At 41.0% G+C, this 27,987-nt stretch overlaps 2 protein-coding genes across 11 annotated transcripts in view; one reads left to right on the plus strand and one right to left on the minus strand.

Annotated features, from left to right (window-relative positions):
- Positions 1 to 6: 6 nt before the first annotated feature.
- Positions 7 to 27,383, plus strand: PDSS1 (decaprenyl diphosphate synthase subunit 1). Of its 3 annotated transcripts, XM_050331255.1 has the most exons (11): positions 7 to 144; positions 1,665 to 1,729; positions 2,592 to 2,715; positions 3,081 to 3,211; positions 13,477 to 13,618; positions 14,712 to 14,823; positions 14,911 to 15,020; positions 21,327 to 21,407; positions 21,591 to 21,704; positions 24,996 to 25,076; positions 25,688 to 27,383. In XM_050331255.1, exons 1-11 carry the CDS (start codon positions 31 to 33, stop codon positions 25,826 to 25,828), a joined length of 1,215 nt encoding a protein of 404 aa, XP_050187212.1. In that variant the 5' UTR covers positions 7 to 30; the 3' UTR covers positions 25,829 to 27,383. The 3 variants fall into 3 exon arrangements, with proteins under 3 accessions (XP_050187212.1, XP_050187220.1, XP_050187230.1); XM_050331263.1 differs by lacking the exons at positions 7 to 144; positions 1,665 to 1,729; positions 2,592 to 2,715; positions 3,081 to 3,211 and adding an exon at positions 11,895 to 11,989 and having other exon boundaries at positions 25,688 to 26,072; XM_050331273.1 differs by lacking the exons at positions 7 to 144; positions 1,665 to 1,729; positions 2,592 to 2,715; positions 3,081 to 3,211 and adding an exon at positions 12,870 to 13,099 and having other exon boundaries at positions 25,688 to 26,072.
- Positions 27,094 to 27,987, minus strand: part of ABI1 (abl interactor 1) — a 77,217-nt gene continuing 76,323 nt past the window's right edge. For 7 of the 8 annotated variants that reach the window (XM_050331232.1, XM_050331206.1, XM_050331198.1 and 4 more), the window contains one exon: positions 27,094 to 27,979. In XM_050331232.1, the coding sequence (XP_050187189.1) occupies positions 27,804 to 27,979 (176 nt within the window). In that variant the 3' untranslated portion in view covers positions 27,094 to 27,803. The remainder of the gene's footprint in view (positions 27,980 to 27,987) is intronic. The other variant, XM_050331181.1, reaches the window with a different exon arrangement.

Consider the following 27,987-nt stretch of genomic DNA (forward strand, 5'->3'; position numbering starts at 1 on the left):
GGTGCCGGCGCGGCGGGGCTGGGGGACACCATGGCCTTGCGGTGGTGGTGGTGGTGGTGGCGGTGCGGCGCCTCGTCCCGCCGGGCGCCGCCGCTCGGCTCCGTGCCGCGCCCCGGCCCCCGCGCCCCGCCGGCCCCCAGCGCGGTGAGTGCGGCGGGCGCAGGGAGGTCACGGAATGAATGGGGCGGGGGGCCCGGGCGGGGCGCGGGGCCGGGCGGTCACCCCGCGGCCGCCGCTCCTTCGCCGCCCCGCAGCCTCCCGCCCGGCAAGGGCGAAGGCCCGGAGGCGATTCCCGGCCGGGGGTTCTTGCAGGGGGCAGGAGCGCGCTCGGTGCAAGGTTAAGCCGTGGGTTAAGGGTTATCGAGGCAGCACTGGTGAGTGTGGTGAACCTCGCAGAGCCTTATCTAGATGGGAGCAGGGAAAGCAGTTCTCATTAATGTGAGATTTTGAACGCGTTTGTGTGTGAGTCGTAATGGGAGCAGTTCTTTCACTGCGTGCGTTTACAGCTTCTTCGCAAGGCCAGGCGGCTGTTCTGACCCGCGGGAAAGGGCTCTGTCTGATGTGTGCAGCATCTTCCATGAGCCAGTCTTACAGGGTTAAGCAGCAGTGCAATGGAGGGAGTCTGTGTGTGTGCCCTCATCGAAGGAAGATTAGCAAGAGATCAGCTATTTTTTAACAACAGAACACGGTCAGATGTACGAGAGAGCAACTTACAGAGGTCTCAGCTGTAGCGCTGGACACTGAAGTCACAGCAATGAGTTGCAGAGCGATAAGTTAGGGTTCCTGTCCTTCCCTTGTGTCCTTGCATGGCCTTTTTTCATACGTAATGAGGATGAAAGGGTGTCCTTGAGCCCTTACAGCGCTTTTGTTTCGCTGCCTGTGTCCAAGGAGAGACTTAAATCTGCATACGAGGGGACACTGAGGCATGAGAAGCAGGTTCTCTAGTTCTAGGACTTCTTGAGCATTCCTTTTGCAGGCTTTTCCGGAGGCAGTTTGGTGAACACGTGGATTGCAGTGATTTCAGGCTGGCTCAGGCCAGCAGGGCCCCTGAGTCAGTACCTGGGACTGTGCCTTCCCTCAGGCTCCTGGGCTATGTCTGCAAGCAGAGATCATTGGAGATATTGCTAAGTGTGGAAGTTAGTTTCTGGACATCTAGCAGGGAAATAGGCAGGTGTAAATTATCATAAGCAACAAGCTGAATTGAAATTGCTTTAGGGGAAAACAAGGACAAGTTCTTCTTCTGTTAGTGTACTGGTTTACTGAAATAGCTCTTGCCCTTTTCTCTGTTCCTTGTCTGGTGCAGTCCAGATTTATTTACAAGACAGGGAACGTTTGAAAATTATACCTTGCACGAGTGCAAAAGCAAGCTTTCGTTAGAGCAGTTTTGGTAATTTAACTGATAAGGCTCGTGGATTGGTCCTGCAAGGGGAGAAAGTCCAACACTTCTGAGCAGAAGAGTCAGTTTAATGTGCCTACTGGCACATTCTCTCGCTATCACTCATGTCTCACATGATATGGAAGGAGATTATGAGACTCCCTTTGGTGCTGTGTTGTTAAAATGGAGAAATAGAGTGGTGCTGATGAACAGATACATGTTTTTGGAAGTGAATGTTTTCTGTCAGTTTAAAGCTCTAATAAATTAACCCTGGTTTTATTTTGTACAGATGTGTCACTTTACCCAAAGAAGTTCAGCTTTGTCGTTTCCAAAAATATGTAATGTATTTTGGCGGTAAGTTGGAGAGTCATATTGTTGTGTAACAGGTAAAGACACAGTTGTTGGGTGAACTGAGTAGTTACACCTGTGAGCTATAAACTTTGCTCACTCTAATACATAGTTGGATAATTCTGTGTAGACTGCTGCTGTGGTGCTGAGTGTGAATCCAAGTCCTCTATCCTTGAGAGTAGCAGGCAAAGCAGGAATGCTGCAAGAAAATACATATAGTTCACTTTGGAAAAGGAAATCTAATAAGAAACATAAACTCCATACTCCAGGAAACAAAAAAAGTAAATCAGGCCTATGCTTGATGCATACAGGTGGAGCTTCCCCCCTTTCCTGATGAACTTTCATAGCATCATCATGGTACCTGGAAGTATTGATTTAATTTAGAATGTAGCTGGGTGTGCAAATGAGAAAATTTCAAATCCAATTCAGGAATATTTTTCCAGGAGTTTACAAGAAGGGTAAGAGATTAATAGAATACTTGTATTACGGGAAGATGAAGGCTTTATCTCCAAACATAGGCTATACTATCTATAGTGTAATCAAAAGGAGTACATTGAGAGCAGTGTGGTTTTGTGTGTCTCAGGAGACTTCTGTCATCTGTTAAGAATGGGGGGGGGGTGGTGTTTGTTCTTGTTTACCAAATGTGATTTGCCAGCTCCTAAAGGTTTATGATCACCAGTATATAGCTGTGCTGTCCTTACACCTTACTAAGTGTCTGAAAAGAGTGTTTTGATGCCTTCATATATTTTAGCCATTTGGTTACATCTTGTGTGAGGAAAGAGGAGGAGGAAATGCTTTCAAATGTTTCTGTTTGGGGAATCGAGGAAAGTTTGCTTTTAACAACTGTCTTAAAAAACACTGTCACCAGGTTTCATCATACAAGTATATCCCACTTGTGCAGCTGCAGTAAGACAGTTAGTGATGAAAAATACCAAGACCCTTTTCAACTTGGTAGAAAAGACTTGAAGAATCTCTATGAAGATATTAAAAAGGTAAGGGACTTTGGTGACTATTCTGGGATGTTACAATGGTTGTTTTTAATAGCAGCCATGAACTTGGAGGACATTTATTGAAAGAATATTATTTATGTTTACGGACAACTATCTGAAGCTGAAACTGAAGGCAAAAGGATCAGTTCTCATACTTTATAGAACCAGAATGCAATTTTTTTTCTCCTGATTTGCAGTGATGAAATATATTTATGTTTCAGATTGCTCATAGTAATTTTAAAAACAACTTCAGCTTACACTGGGTGGGATGAATGCAGGCAATAACCTTACAAACGCGTATTGTTTTACTTACACTAAAGAGATGGACTTTGGACTTCTGTGCTGAAACGTTCTTGTCCTTTATGTAGGAATTACTTGTCTCTGCATCAGAACTTAAGGAAATGTGTGATTATTACTTTGATGGGAAAGGAAAGGCCTTTCGACCGATGATTGTGGTGCTAATGGCTCGGGCTTGCAACATTCACCATAATAATTCCAAGTGAGTTGGTCACTTTTAGATACATAAATCATACTCAAAAGTTATAATTCATGTGTTTCCAAAAAATACATCCAGTAACTTTATGAAAATAAAACAGTCCTCAGTAAAACCTGAATTGAAGTTCCATCTTGAAGCTGTATTTTTGTAGTTACCAGAGCAAAAGGCACTGCCGGGTTTATTACATGTTTCCTTGTATAAAATTGTGGACTGGGCTTGTAACTGGTAATGGATAAATAATGTTGCCAAATTTAGTCAATTCTAGCTTCTTGCATAAATGCTTTATTAGAAACTATATGAACCTCATTAAAAGTATTTTCATTTGTAACCACTCATGTTCCCATTAAACTCTTGTCACAGGTAAGAACTTTGCTGTGAGAACAGACTCTCATAGTTTTTTTCAGTAATTATGCAGAAAAGCCATTAAGCAATTGGTATGATTATATTCAAAGCTGTGAGACATTTGAAACAGGAGGGTTTTTTCACCTTCTAGATGCAAGTTTCTACACTGTAATGTAAGATTCTAAGCTTAGAGCTGGTGTAATCCTTATGAGCTTGTCTTTTGAAAGCAGTTTTAACTGAGCATTCAGAATGTCGTGCTCACCTATACTCTCTAACACTCCTTGGCTCATAGCAAATGCTTCTCTGCACATCAGTTGCTATGTTTGCATTTTGAGGAAAGATGTTGGCTGGAGTGTTCTCTGCCTCTCTGCCTTCCAGCTACGCTTCCAGTCTTGCCTTGTATAGAATTTCAAATAGCAAATCTTTGGTCTCTTTCCAGAAGTGTTTCTAGACTAATTTGTCAGTGTTAAAGGGGATTTCTCTGAGCTCTTGTATCAACTTTTCTGTAGCAGTAATTTAGTGCCTTGTTGGACTTGATTACCACCTCAGAGCATGGCATATATTTTGCTGTTTTATGGTACCTTTCCCTGAATACCCCCTCCTATGTGAATATAGTTTCGAAGGAGAAAGCAAAACCTAGTTGGCAGTGTCCTTTCCTGTGTGTGCCAAATCCCCTTGTTTTATGAAAACATTGTCCAGGATTAATGAACTTTGCTCCAACTTGGTTCTGTTCTCCATTCAGGACTGCTCTATGTCATGGTCTTAGAGATAGCGAAAGGAATAATATTGGTTGTGAAACATCCTCAGGGATGTCCTTTGTCACAGCACTGGTTGGCTTAATATTTTCATGAGTGATCTTGACCTGAAAAACAGAAACATGACAATGGCACTTTCTGATGATAAAACCGTTCTTGATGATCAGCCATCCATGGTGGAATGCAAGGAAGCACAATAAACCAAAAATTTCTGCTTGAGCTTGCAAGTGTCCTGTTAGGGCATGTGTGTCCTGTTAGGGCATAACTCCAGTGTGGTTTGCAGCCACCTTCTCTATGAAAAACCTGAAAGTTATCCTAGCATGTGCCAACCCTAGTATATCCAGTTCAGCTTGGGTGTGTATAAAACACTTTCTGAAATCATCAGATTCAGTGTTGGATCTCAGTGTTCAAAAGAAGTCCAGCTAGCTTCAGGCATGAACTGCAGAGATAATTAGGGAGAATGAAGACTTACAGTCTGCAAATTTATCAGGAACAGGGTGAAAGAGCTATTAAGACAAAGACTTACGTTGCTAAGAGGATGGAAATTTAGGAGACTTTTAACAGCTGGGGCAGTGAGTTTTTGGAGCATCTTTCTAGTCAGAATAATAGTAAAAAATAATTTTATCTCATTCTAGTGTGTAGCATGAGGAGCTTATGAACGAAATTATGCTTGCAATACTGAGAAGGCTGGAACTGATGTCATACAGTGTGGGAGTTGAAAAGTGAATCAAAGAGTGGTAGAAAGACTGAATTTGCCTTTGTGCTTCAAAGTGTATTTGCTGTTTTCTGACTTACGTATATGCTCAAAAACATAGTCTTGTCCATGTCTCAAAACCATCAAGACCAGTTTTGAGACCTGCCTTATGCCAGTGAGAAAGTGTGATGTCTGACTTCAAGTGACACATATGCCTGGGGCAAGTGTTTGCTTTGCAGTAGCCAACCCTCAGCATAAGTCCTCTGATTTATACATGCCTGTGTCATTTGGCAGCTTTTGTACATCTGTTGCAGTTTGGTGTTTTAAAAGCCTCCTCAATTATCTGAATGTTCCTTGTATAAGCCAGACTGAGTCACTATCTCTGATATGTTGCTTTCAAAATGAAAGCCTGAGTGGGGAGAAAAATGTTTCAGCAAAGAAATATAATGAAATCTCAGGGTATTTACCTTCCTCCTCTTTGCCTCTTGCCAATTTCTCTGAGCCTGTGATTGTAATTAAATATCACATATGTTGGTACAACTCTTCACTGTAATGCTCTTTGGTTCATGCATGACGACCGATGTTTTTTATGGGGTCTGGTAACACCAGGTGCTGCAAAGCATCCTGGGGGTTGTAGTTCTAAGTACTCTGTCACACATGCTCTGTTGAATGCTTGTATGGGATTGGCTTAAGAAATTACCTGTGTGACGTGGCAGCATTTGAAACTGCTATATAAGCTGGGACTCCTGGAATAAACGCTCTCTTGTTACACACCACGTTGGTGTCGCTATGGTCCCCATGGGACTTATTATTTATTATATTAATAACTGCTACATATGGCGCCCGAACAGGGACCTAAGCCTTATCCTGAATCAGGAAGAAATACGGACCAGACGTCAGGTACCAGCCTATATTTAACGCTGAGGGACGTCCGCCGTGAAAAAGAAAGAAACGCCAGGTACCAGAGGAAAGGAAACTCTGATGGGCGAAGGCGGGAGAAACCGCGATTGAGCTCGAAAAAAGGCCTGAATTCGGTAGGAAATTGCCTACGTTTTGAGAGGACGCTCTCGAGAAGAAAAATCTACGTCCCAGGTGAGAGGGCGGGAGAAAAAAGAAAAAGAGAAAAAATGAGAACTTTTAATTCACGTGAACTGCAGAATATTGCAAAAGCCTTAAGCTTAATATTGAAAAGACTTTGGAGACAAGTTAACAAACATAAAATAGCTGAACTTTTAAAATTAATGAAAATAACTGTTTTAGGACTGCTGATATTTACAATTCTTAGTGAAATTGCTTGGAAAGAGGGGTGGAGAAGCAGGGAAAAAACAGAAGTAAAAAAGAGAACTCGTCCACAGAGAGAAACTTTGGATCTTCCCCTCCCCCAAACATTGTAAAGCATAGAACTCCACGTGCTACTGCAGTCTGGAAAGGGGGAGGGGGTCCGAGAGCACGGAAGAAAAGCCTTAGAATATACCTTTTTGTACTGAATTTTCGCGGATGCGTGAGTTCCGGGAAGAAGGCGCGTGTCGTGGATTGTATGACTGGTAAAAGGGAACTAACTTTGAATCCCCAAGCCATGGCAAACTTGCAGACACGTGGAGACCACGCCGGGGCATGGGCGGCGCCATCTTGCCCATGCCGGGAGCAGGAGGTAATGCCTTCTCTTCCTGTTTCGTGGCCATGTTGTGGACTGCCTCTGCTGGAGGCACACATGGAACATGGGCCGTGCTGGGAGCCGGTAGCTAAGCAACAGCTGCTGTGCCTACCAGCAACAGCGGCGCGATGTTTAAAAAAGATACGTGACAGCCGCTCGACATTGCGAGCGGCGAGGCCGGCGGCGGGCACAGAGCGCGGGGCTGTCGGGACGCTCGGCAGCCGCAGCGAGTCAGGCCAGAGACGGAGCTGCGCACGGCTCCGCAGGACTGCTGGCGGCGGGCGGCGACTCCGGCCCCCCCGAGCCGGGCGGCTCCAGGCCGGGGCTCGGCAGCGACGGCGACTTCCTCTCGCGGTGCCGGCTGGTGTCGACCAGGCTGCGGCGGCGGTTCCTGCGCAAACCCAGATGGCAGCGGCGGCGGCACCACCGGGAGCGGCGGGCCCGGCGCACAGCGTGCAGAGGGCCGGACAGCTGGAGCGGCGCCGCCGCGGGGCGCCTCTGTCCGGAGGCCGCAAGCGGGCCAAACCCGGCCGAGGCGCGGCCGAACGGACGGCGGTGACCCGAGCGCGGAAGCCCCGCCGCAGCTGGCGGCGACTCCCGCCGCGCCCCCGACCCGCGTAGAGCTCTCGGCGAAACTCCGTGTGGAACCCCGGCTGGGAGGGCGGCCGCCGTGCCTGAGGAGAAGCCGCGGGGCGGCCCCGCGGCCATCCCGGGCGGCCGAGCAGGCTTGCGCCGGGACTGTGGCACAAGTTTGTAAATGCAGCTGGGGCGGCGCGGGGTGCCGAAGGCGGCGCGGCGGCTTCGGCGAACACGTGTCAGCAATACGGAGCTGTGAGGCCTTCGCCGCCCGCCTGCACCTGGAGCGCGAACAGCCCAAGCTGGCGGCCGGACCGTGCCTAGAGCTCACGGCCGCGTCCCACTGCACGAACCAACCCGCCCGTGCCGCCGGTGCCCTGAAGCGAACCAGGCGGCCGCAGCAGCGCGGCCCGGGACAGCCGCACATGCGGCACAACGCGGCGCCAGACCGAGCCGAGCCGAGGCCCGGCGGCGATGACCGGCGACATGGTCCCCACCGTAAGCGTGCCGGGCCATGGCCACAGCGACTCCTGCTCCTCCGGGATCCTCAACAGTGACAACACCGCCTCCCCACTCCCGTGAGAGAGGCGGCGGTGGCCCGGGCAAAGACCCGGGCTGGGACCAAAACTATACAGACACTATATTATTGACTGTTTTTACATGTTTTACATATAAGCCTTTAGAAATTATTACAAATGTTTTTGTCTAAAGTAATTTAGTTAACTATCTTTAATTTTCTAGTTACACTAATAATAGAGAAATATTCAACATTGCCTTATTAATACATTTTTAAGTTTCTAATTCCCTGTAGCTTTATTTAAATTGCTAATAGTCACATTTATTGAATATTGTTTAAAATTGTTAAGTTCTTAGATATATCTAAATAAGTTTAAGTTTGTAACTATCTCGTTTAAGTAGTAATTAGCATCTTTAAGAATTTCTATTGTTATTAACAGATTGTAATAGTAACCTACCTATTCATTTCTCTAAGTACACACTCAGAAATATACACACTACTTACCACTCTTATACCTTTAAATTCATTAACTTTCCATATTCACAACAAAAGAAAGGGAGTAGACAGAATATGCATGTAATTAAGTAAGTAAATCCTGAGTCAAACAATTTTCATTCTGACCAAACACTACATAAAAGTTTAAGTTGTATAGCTAGAATATGAAGACAAAATAAAGATTACATGTATGCATGAATGAAAAATGATTGGGGTGGCCACCCAAATGAGTGAGAGATTGTGTGAATGTATGAATGTATGTAAACCATACTGCACCTTATATATGAAACAAACACAACATACACTACCTCTACCAAATCTCATTGAAAAAGAACTCAGAACATAATGTTCCTCCTTTAAACTTTTCCTTGTGTTTTAATAAAGTAAGTTTTCCCTAGTTGTGTGTAAACCCTCAGATAATAAATGTTTTTGTGCTACCCAATTGCATAGACCTCTTAGGTAAATAAGGATTTTAATTAATAAAGTTTTGTTATTATATAGAACTCTTACGTATATAAGGTTTAAACAAGAAATAAGTTTACTATGTCAAGTGAAAAACGTTTTGTTAAGAATTGCACTGTTTTTTAAATTTACACTGTCTTGTTATTAATAAAAATGGGGGAATTATGGGGTCTGGTAACACCAGGTGCTGCAAAGCATCCTGGGGGTTGTAGTTCTAAGTACTCTGTTACACATGCTCTGTTGAATGCTTGTATGGGATTGGCTTAAGAAATTACCTGTGTGACGTGGCAGCATTTGAAACTGCTATATAAGCTGGGACTCCTGGAATAAACGCTCTCTTGTTACACACCACGTTGGTGTCGCTATGGTCCCCATGGGACTTATTATTTATTATATTAATAACTGCTACAGTTTTTTGCGGGTTGGCTGGGCCCTGTCAAAAGAATGCGTGTTCATACTGTGGGTACCCACTTCCTGTGACTAATGAAGTTTTATGGGCGTTTTCTTCTCTTTTGCTTTCAAGCTTCTGGAAGCAGGCTGTGTTACACCTGCTGTGCATGTACATATGCTTCCAGTTCACGCTGATACTGGTTTCGTTATTATTGTTTCTTAAAGCAGCGTTGTTTCCAGGTGACAACTTGTTCTTCCAACTTACTAATGTTTGTGAGGAAAATTTTATATGTAGAGAAGGAAACACTGTATTTGTAAGTCTGCTATTCTCTCTGTAGACCCAAGGGGAAAAATACTTGCCTTTCATTCTGCTTCTCACAACACTTTAAGATGTTTTTCCTCTTTCAACTTGTCGTTTCCCTTAAAGCATTTTGTCATTCTTTTCCTCAGTTAATATTGATTCTTCTCCCAGACTTGTTTTATTTTGTTGAAGCTTTGGTTCCCACAGATGTAGTCACAGACACTGACTGCAGTATCTGTAGACCTGCAGAGTGAACCAATATCCTGTGCTGTTCATCCCTAGCATTTTTCTTTTTTATCTTGCCTCTGGGGTTTGCGTTACTGTTGTTGAGTTTCTGCTTCATCTTGATGCCATTTTTAACTGTCATATAACTTGCTGGACCCAGCATGCTTTTGCCTGCTCTTTCATTTGTTGGGGTTATTTTTTTCTTCTTTTGTGCAGTAGTTGTATAAAAGGAATACTTTGTTTTGGCTGTTACAATAAAAGGACTCAGATTAGTAAGGTTATAGTTCCTGATCTTAGGAGGCAGTGCAGAGAGACCTCTTTGTCTTCACAGAGTCCCACCAGAGTGATTCAAGAGAATGGAATGGAATGCCCAGATAGCTCTGCTTACAGGTTAGGTGACAGGATCATTTCTGTCCAGATTTGAGGAAGACAAAGTATTTAGAATATGCTCAGCAGGTCAACTGTTTTCTAGCGTGAGGCCACTTTATTGTAGTCATAATAAGGAAAATGACAGTTTTAATAAAGAATTATCTGAACTGTTATCAAAATTATAAGTGGCTGAAGCATTCATATTGTTCTGTGTTGGTATATTGTTTCTTTTCTCTTGAAGTCTTAAGTGCCAGAAGTCCAAGTCCCTTGGGCAGTGGCTTTTTGCTTATTGATAGCAACTTGGCTATGTGTGAGAGTGAGAATTGTTGTAAATACTTTAAACTGAGGTCATACAAATCCTCAATTTCACACATCTGGTGGCATTTCTTCACATACCTGTGTGTAGAATTTCACAGAATTACCACTTAGCTTGACAGAAGCTAATGTTTCTGTTTAGAGTGTATTCTCCAAAGGTGTTTGCAAATAAGAGAGTTTTTGTTTCTATTTCTGCAAGCAAACTGAGAGAGATGAAAAAGAAAGGGCCAAAGAAGTACAGAGACATCTCAATAGAGAAAACAGTGAGCACAGATTTAGGGGGGAAAAGGGAAGTAAATTCATCAGAATAGTGTGAGAAACATTTATCTATGATGACCATGCTAAACCCAATAGAATAATATTTCCTAAAGGTATGAGGACCTGCCAGCAACCTTAGTCCTCTTTCACTCCCCCAAACTGTGGTCGTCAGAAGCCCGTACTCTGCTGTTTTTCAACTGCTATGCAATTTGCTCCCATGTTAACACATGCATTATTTGTGTTTCCCCTAGTTTGTAGTGCCCCTCCGTGTCACAGACAGTGTTTCTGAGGTGGTTGTTTCAGCCACAGGGGCTTAGCAGCAGAAATGCATTTGTTGTGTTTATGGAAAAAAAAATGAAATGTGGTTATAACACAGAAATTTTGCAAGTTCTTTTGCGAATTCTCTTGCAATTTCCTGTCTTTAAACTGGCAGTATTTACTTACTGGCAAACACATTGCAAAGCTCTTTGTTTTAGAGAGTGTAAATACTGGTTTGCATCATTTTGAGTTCCCCCTCACTATTTGTGGGGTTTTTGTCTTTTTTTTTGAAGAGGGATATTTGTAGAGAGAGATGTTTGTTTTAACCTGTAAGGTCAGCCTTGGTCTTGTTCAGCGTACATGAAACAAGTCTTGTAATGAAAAACACCTCAAGGTAGTGTAAGTCTGTAGAGTCTTATCACAGAACCAAGCAGGGGGGTCCTCCTGAAAAACAGAACATACTCAAGGACTTAAAATTTAGTATTTTGCATGTGTAAAAAAGATAAACTTGTACAAAAAAATTGTGTGAATACGTATCATCTTGGGGTATCTTTACTTTGAGAATGATCTAAAAATGGCATCTTTCCACTATCCCCTGAATAAGTGTGGGCCCAGTTATCTATTGACTTGAGTTGCTGCCACATTTTGCTTTTGTCTTGCAGGCAAAGCTGAATGAAAAATGGCGGGGCATGAGAAGGGATCCTGTTTCTTGTGTTTTCCCCTAAAATAGGCATGCTCTGATTCAGAATTACTCTCACAAGATGCTTGTAGGAAACTATTGCAGATTTTTTTTTTCCAGCAATGGAAAGAATCTTGCTCAAGACTTTGTGGAAATAGTAGTTTAAAAAAACCTTTCAGATTAAATTATCACATTTGATATAACATTCTGGAAACCAGACACATGAGCCATGAGCATTCCTATGCCATTTTTAGTCATTGTCAGAGATGACATGCACTGAAGTGCAGAACTTTTCAAAACCTGCTTTTCAAATATCTGGTTTTGTACTGTCTTCATACTACTGAAAGATTTTGGTGTGTCAGTTGAGTGTTGCCATTTACTGCTGCTTCCCAGCAGGAAGTCCAGTCTGCTGACATTATTAATGAAAAAGGGAATCCCCAAAAGGAGACCAGTGCATGAAAGAGGCTGGAGACCTTTACAGTTTTTTGAAGGTAAGTTTTCTCCTACTTAGTAAGAATAGTTTATTTTGGAAAACTATTTACACTGACCTAGCATTTGACTAAATTATTACTCCACAGTAAAACTTGCCTTCAAACCACCATGAAGGTTTCCAGCTCATATTTTCTGTTGTGTAAAAGCCACATTTTCAGAGCCTTTGAGCTATGCATTCATCCTGCTATTGTTCAGGATATAAAACTCCCACTGACAGCAGTGCAGAATTCTCTGTAGAGGTAGGTGTCAGAATGCAGTGTTACGTCAGCAGACTGCAAGATGTTCTTCCATTTTGTGATTAATCACTACATTTTAATAGACATAGGCAGTGCAGGAAGGTTTTAAATTCCCTACAGCTGAGCTGGAATTATTGTCTTTTGTTTCAGTTCTCTTTTTGTTCTGCTGGAAAACAGTGCAATTTTCTGTGATATATAGATACCCTACCAGAAGTAGGGTATCTATATATCAGAAGTAATTTTTTTTTTAATTATTGAATTTTGTTGGTGTTTTGTGTCCATGTGGGCTTCTTACAGCTATGACCTGGCTGGGATAGCCATTTCTGGGATCCTGCATGTAACCCATGATGAAAAGAGGTAGAAAAAAAAGATGGATACAGAATAAGACAGTGACAGTTTGGATACTAGGGTAGATGGTCCTTTGTGAGAGCTAGGTTTGCTCTTTTATGCTCATTTTGCCAGTCTTGTTCCCTAGATATTTGCTTCTATGTTTTTCCATTACCTTCTTTTCACCTAGTTTAAAAAAATAAAGTAGGTGTGAACTACTGAGAGTTGACTCATCAGTGTTAGTTCTTCCCAAAGGCTGAATTCCAGTAAGTGTTAGGTAGTTGGTGTTTCCAGTCCTGAAGGGATTGCAGTGTAAATCCAGTTGAGTCCTCAGGCTTTTGAAGAACCTCCGAGGTTTTAAGGTAGTCAGATAACATAAAGGATAAGATCCATGAGTTATGTCACTCAGATGCAGAATACAGGTTTCTGTGCCTTCGATCTCTCCAGCTTGCTGGTTAGTAGAGTTATCCAGCTTTGGAGTTTGTGATGCTGGTTTATAGGCAGAGCAACACAGAGATAAGGAAAACTTAAAACTCATCTACAAAGGTACCTGTCATTCTTTTCTCTGCTGTTTTCCATCTTCTTGAAACCAAGAGTCCTTGATGCTGTGCTATTTATTGCCGTCTGGATTTAGAGGGATTATAGTCAATAATGCAGGAGTTTTGCAGTAGTGTTAATACAGCAAGGTAGAAATAGGCCTTTAATAAGGATGGAAACGTCCCATCGCACTTACTGTATTAATGGGATCCTAACTTCTCTTGTATTCCCAATTCCAGGTTTGAAAATGGGGTTCATATCACAGAAAAGCTGCGACAGCTGTTTTCAGAAAAACATTTTTATTGTTTTAGTAGAGATTTCTTTTAGTGTATTGCAGCATATGTAACTGATTTAATTGTTTGACTATTCTTGTTTTTTTGTTTTAGGGAAGTGCAAGCAAGCCAGCGCTCTGTGGCCATAATTGCTGAGATGATCCACACAGCCAGTCTAGTTCATGATGATGTTATTGATGATGCAAATTCTCGCAGAGGAAAAAGGACGCTTAATCAAATCTGGGGAGAGAGGAAGGTGAGTTTGCTAATAAGTGCAAGACTTGCCTTTGAATTTCAGCAAAGCACAAACACCTAGGGTTTTTTAAAGTTACTATCCTAAGGTCTTGGGATATGCTGGAGAAAGTATGAAGAGGTGTACAGAGTTTGTGGGTGCGACAAATGTGTGTTCCGTTTCTGAACTGTTGAAAACATTAGATAATGAGTGATTGTAGTGTGTAGTGTTCGGCCTGTTCAGCCTTGAGATGACTGATAGGGGACCTCATCAGTGTCTATAAGTATCAGAAAGGAGGGTGTCCAGAGGATGGAGCCAGGCTCTGCTCAGCGTTGCCAAACAATGGGACAAGAGGCAAAGGGCAGAAACACGCACAGGAAGTTCCACCTGAACATGAGGAAGAACTTCTTTACTGTGCAGTGACTGCCCACTGGAACAGGTTGCTCAGAGAGGTTGTGGAGTCTCCCTCACTGGAGAGATTCAGGAACTGTCTGGACACAATCCTGTGCCACGTGCTCTAGGATGACCATGCTTGAGCGGGGAGGTTGGACCAGATGACTGTGTGGTCCCTTCCAGCCTGTCCCATTCTGTGATTCTTACTGATTTTACATTTCCTATACCATTCTCTGCAGTGCTGTTGAGTACCTTGAACTTGCACTTCATCCTGAGCGCTGTGTATTAGTCTGATCAGTAGTGAAAACAAAAATGTTTTCAGTCAGCAGGAAATTTTTTTTGAGAGTGGTGTATTTCTTCATAGCTCATTACAAGGAAGGTCTTAACCAGAAAATGCAAGGAAGGAAATACACTGCTGACGCACCAGAACTTGAGGCAATTCAGAGTTCACGTGGTGTAAGTCACAACAGAATAGTCAAATAGAGAGCTAATGTTCAAAAAAAACAGGCAAACACATGTTCAGGTATTGCGTACAGGGAGGACAGAGCTTATAGAGAAAAATAAAAGATTCAAAAATTATTCTGATTTCAATATTTGGTGATCTTCTGTTTCTTCTGTTACAATGACATATTTGTGCTTTATGTAGGAAAGTTATGTGATGTGAGTAGATCTGCCAAATAAAGAAAATTGTGGGGTTTTTTAATTTTTTTTTTTTTATTCTTAGGCTGTTCTAGCTGGTGACTTCATCCTCTCGGCTGCTTCTGTAGCTTTAGCACGAATTGGAAATACTACTATCATCTCTGTTCTAACTCAGGTGATTGAAGATCTGGTGCGTGGTAAGGTCTTTTTCTATTTATTCTTCAGATTTGCTTGCCTAAGCAGTAAACCCACAAATAAAACCTCCCGTCTGTGCATCTTTTTAGGTGAATTCCTCCAGTTGGGTTCCAAGGAGAACGAGAATGAGAGATTTGCTCACTACCTCGAGAAGACTTTTAAGAAGACCGCGAGTCTTATAGCAAACAGTTGTAAAGCAGTATGTACGTCTGTCTCTTCTCGAGTTAACACACCATACTGTGAGCTTCAGAGCTAAACTCCCAGTTATGGCTGTTTTCTCTGGAAAAGCAAACCTTTTAAATGGTATTCAGCCAGAATGTGAATGGGTTTGAGACTGTGAATTTTATCACAATTCAGCTGTGTAGCCTCCAATATTGTTTTTCACTTTTTCTTTTCTGTTTTTTATTCATACACAGATTTATTGTTATCCTCAATTGACTCAAAATAAGGATCACAGTGGCAGCCTTTAATTTATGAAATTCTCCAACCTTGAGGCAGTGGTTTTCATCTCAGTTGATCATCCTTGAGCCTATAATTTGATTTTAAGTCATCTTTGGCGTCTGTCCCTACCCATTGGTATTGAGACCTTAAATGATAACAGTGAGAGGAAACAATTAATTGTTTATACTGTACACCACCTTGTAAAAGAACAGAAGCATGCACTCCTTGATTTGTCTGTGGGTTTTAATTATCAATTGCTATATCCAATTCTATCTGTCACTGAGTTCTGTTACTTGATTACAAAAAGATCCAATTCAAGATTGTTCTTATTCAAAAATACGTTTAGTTTTAGTGCAGAAAATGGAGAAGGTAGGCAATAATCTTATCCCAAGAGAGTTTTAGTTTTTTCAATTAAAGGCAGTATATTGGTGTATTCTAGTGTATTCCATAGCAAGAGGGAGTTCTAAGAGAATTAGACTAAAAACATACACACATTTTTTTGTTCACTTTGACAGTCTCTCTAAAATAATCTTTGCAGATAGAAGGAATCACCTTCCCACTGGGTGGGTTCTCCTTACAAATGTGCTAACTTGAGCTTTTTCCTTTTCCTGACTTGCCAGAGTTAAGGCTTTAAGCACTTCTTTCAAGATTGCGCTGTAATGCTGGGGGGGGGAAGGGGGCGGAATGTTTGGCTGCCTTTCTTCTAGTGGCTGGTCTGAATTGTTCCACTGCTGAATTGCTGGAATTTTATATGCTGTAAGATTTGTGTTACAAAGGAAAACTGAGTGAGAGGACTGTCTTCATGGCAAAACCATTCTTGCTGCACAGAGCAGCAATGAATTGTATATGTGTATGTCTCCCTCAGTTTCTTTCTGCCTGGATTAGGAGAGCTCCATTGATAGCAGTGAAAAGGGAATTTTTTTTGTTTGAGATGTAGGGGTTTTTTTGGTGTGTTTGGGTTTTGACACATTTTTGTTCAGATGGCTTTGGCTACTAAGGAAATGGATGGAATCAGAATGGAGTTCTGTGTTCTGAAGCGACAATGATAAGCAAGATCATCAGTTCTAGCTTGAAATTCAGTTAGGGAATCAAGAGTATTCATATTTTGTTTTTAGGGACAAAGCTAAGGAGAGAGATTATTGGTTTTCATATCAGTTACAACCAGGCTAGTGTGCCATTAAAAGCAGTTCAGTTCCTGTTAATGATAGGAAAAAACTGATTTGTTGCTGTGCATAAATTAAATGAAAGTATTAACTGGAAAGATGTCAGACAAGTTCAGGTGGCATCTTAGCATTCTACATTCTTAGAGATGGAAGAGTAGAGTATTCCTGGAAAAATGTCTAAGCAAGATTATAGAGAGTCTGTCAGCATCAGATGTATTAGATACCTTCTGCACTGCCAAAGCATTACTGCATTTAAATCAAAGTCCATTAAGTCAGCAAAATACTTTTTTTTATAGGCAGAATAGTCTGTTCAAGAGGTTAGAGCCATCCCAGTCTCCAGTTTATTTCTACAATAGTTCTGCATGGGGGAATGTTACAAAGTTTCAGTCAAAGTAATAAATTGCAAAAGGAAATGTGGCAGATGGCCCAGACGGTCACTGAAGCCTTAGTTACTGAAAGGCATTTTTCAAAGAAACACGAGAGGTGACTTTGGTTCAAGAATTCAGAAACAATAAAGCTGAAGTGGAATTTCTGTTCAGTCATCAGGCAAGCTGGAGATGGCAAAATAACTTGAGCAGGTTCTCTTTCTTTTTTTTACCCTGCTACAATGTGAATTCCTAAGCCTCATAAGGCTGTTTATATTTTGCACAGAATACTTTCAGAAGAGGGATTAAATCATGCTTGCTTTGAGATAAGTGTAAAGTTGTACTTGAAATTCTTGCTTTCTGTATTAGGAGAAAGCATGCAGCCTCCTGGCATGAGGCGAGGCTGTGTGTGGAAGGTCTGCCTTAGGGACCCAAGAAAACAAACAGTCTGCAGCTCTGGATCTGCCTGTGAGCTCCTGCTGCAACTAGTTCATCATTTGATGTGTGCACAGGGCTCCATCAGAAAACCTACAGCGGTGTGGAAGTGGTGTCTAGGAAAATAAGATCTCTGATCCCCAGCAGAATTGGTCCTCCCAGCCCAGCTAAGCACACAGACTGCAATAATGGCCAATGACAGATGTAGGGTAATAGCATCAGTAGTATCAGATATTACAGTCAGCTAGTAAATTTCCTTATTATTTAAAATGCAGTCAGTTCTTTGGGGATATTTCTTCTTTATAATGTTTGCTATGAAAAAGATTAGCATAAACATCTCACAGGTATTCAGGCAGATAACATTTCTGTAGAAGTACAATTCGTCATAAACAGGTACTTGGTTAGCATGTTAAAATGTTAGTTACTTGAGAAAAGGTCAAATGCATGAAAATGCAGGTTTGGGACAACATAGTTGTCTGCAGTGTAGGGGGGCTTCTGCTGGGTAGTCATCTCCCTCTCCCAGGGAGGCCTTCACCACCCCCTTGGCAAGAGCAGTTACCAAAAGGGATTTGAAGATCCTGGAGGAAGTGAGGATGTGCCTGCAGCAGGGAGGGACAGGCACGCTGTGGATGCATCGCTGCCAGCGTGGCCAGCACATCCAGGGCAGGGACTGTTCTCTGTTCAGCATGTGTGAGACCACAGGGCTGGGCTCCCTCATCCAGGACAGACATGGACACTGTGGAGTGAGTTCAGCGAAGGGCCACCGTGAGGACAGGGACTGGAGCAAATGATATTGCCAAGAGCCAAGAGCTCTTTAGAGAAGGCAAAGGGGGAATCTTCCTGCCATCTCCAGCCTTGTGATTGGAGGGCACAGAGAGGATAGAGAGATGTGCAGCAAAAGAACAAGTTAATGGAAAAATTCAGCTGGCTCTTAGGAAGAATTTCTCCATGAGGTTGGTCAAACACTGCAACAGGTCGCCCAGACAGAGTGTGGGATTTTTCATCGTTGGAGATGCTCAGAAGCCAACTGGACATAGCCCCTAGAAACCTGATCTAACTATGAAGTAAACTGCTTTGAGCAGATGACTGGACCAAATAACTTTCAGAGTTCCCTTCCAACCTAAACTGCTCTGTGATTCTGCTGGAAAGAGGAACAGTGCTTATGTCTAGAACAGCAGTGGATGAGCCATGAGTGAGAAGGCAGGAACCTGACTGCTTCTAGAGATGGGCATGGAGGAGAAAGGCTGGAAAAGGGGAAAATTTTAGAGCCTTTTCCTTTTCAGAAATCTAGGAGTGCAAGAACAAACATCTCTTGTACTGTGTATACAAGCATATCCTGGCCCAGCAGCAGGTTTTCCTCTTTGACCTGCAGGGCACTGGTAGAAATGTGCAAGTGCTTTCAACATCAGCTGCCATATTGTCACATATTAAAAATCAGAGCAGGATCTATCTACCCAGAGCTGGTTATGTATTTTATGGATGTGAAATTCAGTAAAGAGGCAAGATTGATTTATAGTCTCTCATATAACATAACTAGAAACAACTTTTTATTGCAAGAAGTGTGTTTGAAATAATACCAAGCAGATTGACTTGCTTTATTGAATTTAGAGAACATTTCTAAAGAATTTGTTTCACTTGGTATTAGGATTTTTCATCACAATTTGGTGGAGGACAGGTCAGAATTCTTGCAAGATTAAATTTGTCATCAACAAGTCATATCTATTAGGGGAGCTATAGGATGTTTTTAAGAGGTGAGCTTTATAATTTAAACATGTCATTGTATTGACTTGGTTACCCTGATTTATATTTGCAAATGGATGCTATTATCCCAGTATGGCTTCAGTTAAACTTCATGTGGGATTGACAAGCTGCCTGGCTGCATCCTGGTGAGTGTCCAGGTGGGGGCAATAATCTACAAGAGCATTTTGAGAAATTGCATCCTGAAGGAACTCCCTGGTAGACACAACCCAGCCATGTTGAAGGTTTATGGTCATGGTCAGAGGGTTGCTCACTTTAGGATGACTGGCAGATTAGTCTCCTGGATTTTGTCTTTTTTTTTGGTCTTCTTTTTGTCTATGAACAAGAAATGTTTCTGAACCTGAACAGGAGCTATGAAAGTCTTCTCTTGCAAAGATGCAAGAGTTAATTGTGCATTGATGAATTTTTCTTGTGTTAAATTCTGTATCTAAGGGTTGTTTTTTGCATGAACATACACTGGTGGGATTCTTTGTATAGGTGATGTTTGTGCCCCCTGAAAACTGTCCACTGACAGGAATAGCTCCATTCTTCCTGACTTCTCAGATTAAATGAGTCAGCTCCTCTCCTTACATGGCACTTCCTCTCTGCCTCTGCCAACTAGTGCCTGTTCTGATCCTTTGCCATTAACCAGGATTTTGTTCTACTGAAATCCATATTTTAATCCTCCACATGAGATGAAATGTGGTGGTAGGTAAAGATTTTATTAAAACATTCCCCCTGCCCTGCTGATATTATGTGATTTATATTACAGAAGCAACCAGAAGTTTGCTAGGCATGGTACAGCAGTATATGTTAGATCTCTGGGGCAAATACTGCTATTTAAGAGACAAGTACCAAAAGGAGGATAAAAGGGCAAAATCCTCTAGTTTGATACTCCCTAGCAACATCTATTTAAATATCTCATATTTGCAGTTCACTCTGTTTAACAGCCTTCAGGATTTTGTATGATTATTAGGCATAAGTAGTAGTATTTTCCTGCTATACCATTCTTCTCTTTTAAATAAAATTGGTAAGTGAGATGCTGTTAATGCCTTAGGCATACAGATTCCTCTGGGTTTTAGTTATTATCCATGGATGCAGGTTATGAGTGGGAGGTGTTCTGATGCTCAGTTATGGAATGCACTGATGCATGAAATAATCTCTAATCTTGTGCCATCACATTTATTAGAATATAATGTTGTTTCTTATTTCCCTCCTTATGTTCACCTTCAAAGCTACTACTGGACTTGCTTTTAATTTGGGGTTGTTTTTTTTTTTTTTTTTTTTTAATGATCCTACCTTACATAGTCCTAAAGACGAATTTATATAAATATATTTGGGGTTTATATATATGTATTTTTATATTGTGTGGTTTTCCCAACATGTAATTTTAGTCTTATGTTAAATAAAATGTATCTTCACTCCTTCCCTTAGTCACAGCAGATTTGGAATGCCTGCAGTAAACCAGGATGGATTTTTGCCCCTGTTCCTAATTGCTTTATTGAAGGATGAAATAAATCTGAGTACATAAATATAACCAACTTGATTTTGTGAAGTGTACGCTCAGTGCTTAAATGCAAAAGCGTAACTGTCCTTACTTTGAGGCAAGATATTAATTCTCAAAGTTTATGTCCTGTGTTTTAGTTTTGTGGAGTTTACTCAGCAAAATTTCTGTCTCTCAGATAGCGGATTCCTTTATCTGTACTCAATTAAAATGTTTTGTTTATCTCAGTTTAGTGATATTTTTGCCAGCTTGGTGTGCTGTCTTTTCTTTGCCACTAATTATCCCTCAATACCTTTGCCTGCAAGCTAATTAAGTCATCTTCCTGAGCAAGTCAGTTACAGTTAACATCACCTTAAAAATAATCTTCCTTATCTCAACTGCCCCTCCTGTACTGGGTTCAACACTTCCAGCTCTGTGATCTTTTATGAGACATGTAAGGTCCGTTTATCTGATGTCTGACCTCCAATTACTCCCTAGCTGATTTATATATGTAATAAATTTAATTCCCCCGTCACTGGACTGTATATGACCACTAGCCTGCATGTGCAGTGCATCCACATCTCCTCTCTTTATCCCTGCATTATAATTTTTAAGTCTAATAAATATTCAGTAAAGCTAATCTCTTTCCAGACTTGAATATAGTTTCAATACTACACTGCTTTTCAGCCTTGTTTTCTAGTAAGCTTGGCTCATTGTGTGTCTCCATGAGCAGAGATAAGCAAGAATGTGCCCCTGAGTCAGCTTTTTTTTTTTTGCCTTTCCCAGGTCCCTCCTGCCTGTGCTGGCTATGTCACACCTATGGACTAAAAGTGGATGCTGACTAAAGCTTTATATTTACTTGGGTTTTTTTGTCTTTTCAGGTTTCAATTCTAGGCTGCCCTGATCCCAAAGTTCATGAGATTGCATACCAGTATGGAAAAAATGTTGGCATAGCTTTTCAGGTAGTGCTTTTGTTGAACTAAAAGGAATGTAATGTCTAAACTTCTCCAAACTGCCTTAGAAATCAAAGTGGGCTGTCTTAATCCTTTCTGCAATCTTTTCTTAAACAAGGATTATTCTGTATTTAGTTCTCATTTTTAAAAAAGAAAGTTTCTAAATAATCTGCCTATTTATTTTTTCCCCAGCTAATAGATGACGTGCTGGATTTTACATCGTGTGCTGACCGTCTGGGGAAGCCAACAGCAGCAGATCTCAAGCTTGGATTGGCCACAGGCCCTGTCTTGTTTGCTTGTCAACAGGTAAGTCAACAGGAATCTGCTTCCTCCAAACAAAAGTGTAAACTGCTCCTCACAGCACACACCCAGGTCCAGCTCAAACACATCAAGGCCGCAGAATCCGCAATAAGCGAGGCCTGGGCCTAAGTGAAAAATCTGTGTGTTCAGGATCAGATGGATTCTGTGTGCACACACGTTCTGACAGGCTGAGAATCACCTTCCTGCACAGCTCCTCTTACTATTAGGCCCTTGTAGGTACTCACAGAGTATCTGCATGTTTTATTTAGGTTATTCCTAAGTAGCTTTTTGCTTATGTTCTCTCCTGAGACATCTTGTTCTTCCCAGGCTTGACTGTGAATGTAGGCTTTTTTGCCAGGTTCTTGGCTTTGTATCCATCCTGGGGCCAAGAACTGAAATCCCTGCCTAGCTTTTAGGTGGGTACCTCTATTTATTGGATTTGATATCTTCATCTCTTTGTCCTCAAGTATTATCCAGTTACAAATGTGGGAAGCTTTCCCTTCTGAAGGCTGGATAAGAAAAAAAGGAGTGTCATAAATAAAACAAGGTTAAAATAGGTCAAGATTTTTAGTGCCTTAAAAATTATTTGGAGGAGTTCAAGGAAAACAGAAGTGCAAGCAGCACCAAAAGAAACATTAAAATTGGTGCTAATCCATAAACAGGGAGGAAACTGGTACCTTGCTCAAGTTTCTGGTTCACTGGAGGAAAGATTTGAGACTTAAAAAGCGGTCCTTCCTACCAAAATTCATACAAAAACTGGTACATTTAGTTCCAGCAGAGCTCTAGTCTATGATCTCTCAGTGGAATTGCTGAGAGCTTACATGGGAAAAGTTTTAAATCATTTAAAACAGAAAAAAACCCTCAACAACTTTGACATTTATTTCCCCCTCTTTCTTAAAAGAGCCTAGGGTGGGGCAAGGTGGAACATATGCATGTGTTTGCTTCCTTATCCTTAAGCATTTACAAGGATCCGTAACTCAGAAAAGACAGGAAAGGACAGAGTATGGGCCAATTAACAGTGCAGATGAAATGCATGTTGAGAACAATCTTCTCCACGTTCTCAGTCCCTCCCCACATATCATCTGGGGAATTCACGAGCATGTTCTTGAATCATTATTTCAGGACTGTTAGTCATCAGCAACTGGAGTCATCTAAAGAACAGGGACAGGCTCAAGCAGAGAAAGAGGATGCAATTGTGAAACAGTTTGGTTTTGTGTGTGCTAAAGTTACAGAGAGAAACAAGACATATTGCAAATAGTCTTGATTTTGGCAGAGAATGGGTGATACTGATTGTCTTGTGTGTGTTGAATATTCCAGTTTTTTAAATTAAAACTAGTATTAATTTGTTTGGGTTTTCTCTCTCTGACTTTCAAATTCACCTATCTTTTAATTAGCTTTATAAGATAAATTAGTTCATAATACAGAAGTACAAGAAAAGAAAATCTGTCAGTTCTATTTTAAAATCTTGTTCTTTGTAGGTCAATTTTAAATGTTTTTACTCATTTATATCTTTGATAGATGGGAAGCATATATTATTGCATTGAAAGATAACTTGACCGTCTTACAAAGTTTTCCACATAAACTTCATTTTCTCTGCTGAAAAATTTTTGCTGTTTTCAAGAAACTGGAAGAACAGCACTACAGACTTAATAGATACATAAGCAAGGCATAAGTTCTAAAAAAATGTGGAGCTTTAACAGAGACTTATCTTTGCTGCTTCTGAAAGATGTTTCATCCATTTGTATCTGAGAATAAAAATTCCTGAGCCAGGACTTAAAGATAGTCCAAAATGTAATTGTTAGTTATAGGCTGTCTTTTCTGTTCAAATTAATATTACTACTATCCTGCAAACCCCTTCATATAGCTGGTTATCCCCGAGTTGTCTTCTGAAAAACATTCTTTAATTTTTTAATATGCTCTGGATCTTTAGTGACAGCTGCCTTTTTTTCTCATCCTCTCCCCTCCCTCTGAAATACATCTTTGTGCATTAGAGTATTAAGGAGAAGCCTTTATAGAAAATAAAAATGTTTAGCTTGATGTGATACCTATTTTTTCAGTATTTAAAATTAGTTCACTCAGGTGAAAAAAAACCCACCCCATTTATGTCTTAAGGAAATACACCAGTATATGCTAATTTTAAAGCCATTCCTAAACTAGTACAGCTGAAGAACGAGGGTTTATTTTTATTATAAGCATTCCTGTCCAATGCTTATACACTGTCTGCTAAATCTGCAGAGTGGCTAATAACAGCTTTGCCTTACAGGTTTGGGGATTTTAATATCCTTTAGTGCTTAAATATAAAAAGTGATTTTAGATTCATGTATGAGTCATCAATAAACTTCTAAATGCATCTCCAAGAGGACTTCATATGAGCAGTAGAGAAATGTAACTTAGGGGTGCTACGTTTGTACCCGAACAAGGTTGTGGAGCTGCAGTTTCAGGACCAAAGGTGTGCTAGGAAAGTAGATCATTGTTTAAAAGTGTACAGCAATAAAATCATCTTTCTTTGACTCTAATCCTTTCAAACAAGATGAACCAACACCTCTTTCCTTTAAAAAGAATTTTTCTGCAGAGTAGGTGCCGTGTATGACCTTACTTTGTTAAGCACCAGGTTCTTCTGTTTCTATGCTATCTGGAGAAAGAGCCTCCACATTTAGATAAGTGATGTGACTTTCTCAGACAACTGACTTGAGTCACCTACTTGATTTGTAGGGAATTGAGCATGGACTGCTAACTACAAATGCTGTGTGACTGAAACCAAAATACCTTTTAGTTGCCATTTCTCACTAAAAAAAAAAAAAAACCAAAAAAACTCCGTCCTGAGCTTTCCACAGGGCAGAGCCTGTGTACACAAAATACCAGCACAAAAGAAAGTACAAGTGGATATAACAGCTAAACAAACCTCCTGTGTTTGCTGTTGTACATGGGGGGAAGAGGTGCTTCTCTGAGCTGTGCCAACACTAACTAGCATTTGTGATAGAAAATATGCTCCAGGGAGTAGCCACATCAGAAATTACCACAGTAGATCATCTGCTCAACATGATGAAATGGCAGGGGCTACCTTTTGCTACCAACTGGCTTACAGGCAGCAGAGCCAGACAAATTTGTTTTAAATGCTTGGGCTTTGCTGTACTACAGTCCTATGCAGATTGCAAGTATGAATCTAAAGCTATACCTGTAATAACAAGGGTGGCAGGGGAAGAGGTCTGTACTTTGGTGTCATTTTAACCTTAGCATAGCAGGCAGCTACATGGAAAACTCAAAACCAGTACAAAAACCTTCTCCCTTTGTGCTTAGTTTCCAGAAATGAATGCTATGATAATGAGGAGATTCAGTAAGCCAGGAGATGTTGAACGTGCTTGGAAATATGTGTTGCAGGTAAGATTGATACCAAATATTTCTGCTTTCCCTGCTGAAGTCAGTCTGAAATTCACTGTCTCTGAAGTGAAATAGCAGGGCTGCATTGTCAGATACCTGCTAAGTAGCATGCAATGTACAATGCCAAGTAGGAACTCTTCAGCTGTCTTAGTGGCACAGTGTTTTAAAAGAAATAATAGGTACTGAAGAGCTTTTTTTGCCTTTTTTTCCCTCCCATAGCATAAAATCCACATAATAAAAGTAAAAAGCTTATGCCTAACTCAGTTCCTTCAGCTGAGGAGTAGCTGTATCCAACAACTGGTATAAGTGGCACATCATTACCAATCAGTCTTGTAACTGCAGTGCACACCCCGTATCAGTTTTAATTGACTCTGGTCTGAAAAGGCTGAGTAATGGTCTGTGCAAAAGTAATAGCTATTTTTTTCAGAGGAGCACATTTTTTTGCACATCCCTATTTAGGGCAGGAGGGGAGGCGTTAAACCATTACTTTCTAATACGTTATTAATACCAGTGCTGTTTTTTGTAAGTATACTTAAATTTAGCACGGATGAGCTTTAGTATTTTGACATTTGATCATTTAGCCGTTTCCTTTCACTGTCTTCCCCCCTCAGAGTGATGGTGTGCAGCAAACAACCTACCTCGCCCAGCGCTACTGCCACGCGGCCACGCGAGAGATCCGCAAACTGCGGCCGTCCCCCGAGAGAGAAGCCCTCGTCCACCTGACAGAAATGGTTCTCATGCGAGACAAGTGAGACAACTCCTTCCACTCGTCCTGGCAGCTACTTACCAGACTGTGCCTACATTTATTTCAGAAGTTATTTGCTTCCAACACAGGCTACCAAAAATTATTTTTTTAAAAAAAACTCTTTTTTTTTGACATTCTACCTTTTTTTTTTTTTTTTTTTTAAACAAAAGTTCAGAGTGTTTTACTGCAGGAAGCAATGCAATTCAGAGCAAATCAAACTGTGCTATACAATTGTTTTAGGGGGGGGCTGTTGATTGTGGGGGATGGGGAAGATGTTTACATGTTGATGCACAAAGGCCACAATGACAATAAATATAAATCAGTGTATGAGAACTGAAGTTGTTCCAAATTTCACTTGTTTACACTAATAAACAGAGCATGCATGCACAGGAGCTGGTAAACTCCTGTGAAGCGAGATGGTTTGAATGCTTCCCTGGCTGTTTAACAACAGAAGCAACTGGAACTGTACATACAATACTGGTTTAGTATAAAAGACTATCTGTAGATTTTAATTGGTTATATACATCAGTGAGTTCCAATTCATAATGAAATACAGGTATGCTATTGGTGGCTACCTGCTAGCAGTTAACAAGATGCAGAATCTGAGATTGCTGCAGTTCAGATAATGAAAGGCTCAGTATTTGTAACTCACACTAAAACTGATTCACCAGCCAGTCAAACCTGAACTCTATCCCCTTCCATCACTCATTTATAGAGTATATTCGGTACCCTTCTAGAAGCCTGCTTTGAAGTCCCAGACACATTCTTCTCACAGTAATTATCCAGTACTACCACATTCCTTTTCAGGTTATTTCAGCCACAGAATCTGTAGAACAGGGAGGCAACAATCTCTATCTCTGCCTGTGATGCCTTAACACAATGGCCAAGTTTCTGTCATATGTGTTCCCCCTGGGTGCTCTCTGGAGGACACCTTGCTGTCTCATCTCAGCAGGGCACATCACCAAGCCACACACAGTTTCCTCAGAGAACAGTAAGTTACAGATGGTGTCCAAGTTTTACTGCATCGAGATAACTAGATTAAATCAAGAATCCTTGCTATAATTAAATGTTGGAAGGAAAAGAACTTTTAAGAGTATGTGTAAAGGTGTAATTCAGGGTTTCAGATCTAATTTATTTTCCCTCTGTGTGATAAATTCATGTTACAAACATTTGCTTTTCACTACATTGCCTGGGATGACACAGCCATGATTTTGCTACCTTAGCATTCCAAACTTTTTTGCCAAACCAACCAACAAAGTAATGGACAAGACCTTTGGTTCACTTATATATTTATGAATGGAAAAAAGTCATAATGTAAATTTACTCATTAAAAAAACTTGGGTACAAATTACACATACATAAGACCACCCATTTTCTGATTCACATGGACACCTTAGACCCAAACAACTCATTGTAATAGACTTTAGTGAGAATACTCCAGGTAAAGATTACAACAATTGGAAGCATCTTGGATTTTTAAAAAAGTATATTTCAATACATAAGTTTGTATGCATGCTTTAAACAAATATAGTTCAAGAATGAGCAAAGAGTCTAAACAAAAAGTAATATGACCAGCACTAACATTAAACTTCTCATCCAGATTTTAATATGTTAGTCTAACATAGTGTTAGTTACCATGCTGTACTGAAAAATGTAATGGCACAATCTGATCATGGTTCATTAAATATTATACCCTACTTCCCCATAATATTTAGGCTGGTCATAAAATTAACAATGCATAAGTAAATAAGTATAACCAGTTATAGACATTGTTTGTTTTACAAATTGCCATCAGGTAAGACATACTGTCCCCAGAGACTCAGAGATGGACATTCAATCATACCATTAAAACAGTATGGCCTGAAGAAATGGGCACAATTTTTTGAAAGTATATTAAGACAATCCTGTTAGCTTTTAGTTACCCCTTGTAAATAATCATGGTATGACTGAATACAAGACCAAACTTTGAAAAGCAAAGGATTTTAATCGGCATAGTGCATGATTGATTCAACGTAATTCCCAGGAAATAAGCCAGTTACTCGATTGCAAACTCCTTCATACCAGCCGTCATCGTTCTTCTTTATCACATAAATGATTGCACCCTCCATAAACGACAGCTCATCGTCTTTGTCCTTTGTATAGTCATATATAGCAACAACTGTGGAT

Source organism: Myiozetetes cayanensis, unplaced genomic scaffold, assembly GCF_022539395.1.
Source record: "Myiozetetes cayanensis isolate MyiCay16 unplaced genomic scaffold, myiCay2020 scf1, whole genome shotgun sequence".
Taxonomy (NCBI): Eukaryota; Metazoa; Chordata; class Aves; order Passeriformes; family Tyrannidae; genus Myiozetetes; species Myiozetetes cayanensis.

What these genes read in the sequence shown, in the direction of transcription:
- PDSS1 (XM_050331255.1), top strand. Translation starts at nt 31, where the DNA reads ATGGCCTTGCGGTGGTGGTGGTGGTGGTGGCGGTGCGGCGCCTCGTCC. An exon ending in ATTCACCATAATAATTCCAA is followed by an intron (nt 3,212 to 13,476) that starts GTGAGTTGGTCA and finishes TTTTTGTTTTAG; the next exon opens with GGAAGTGCAAGCAAGCCAGC. An exon ending in CTTGGAAATATGTGTTGCAG is followed by an intron (nt 25,077 to 25,687) that starts GTAAGATTGATA and finishes TTCCCCCCTCAG; the next exon opens with AGTGATGGTGTGCAGCAAAC.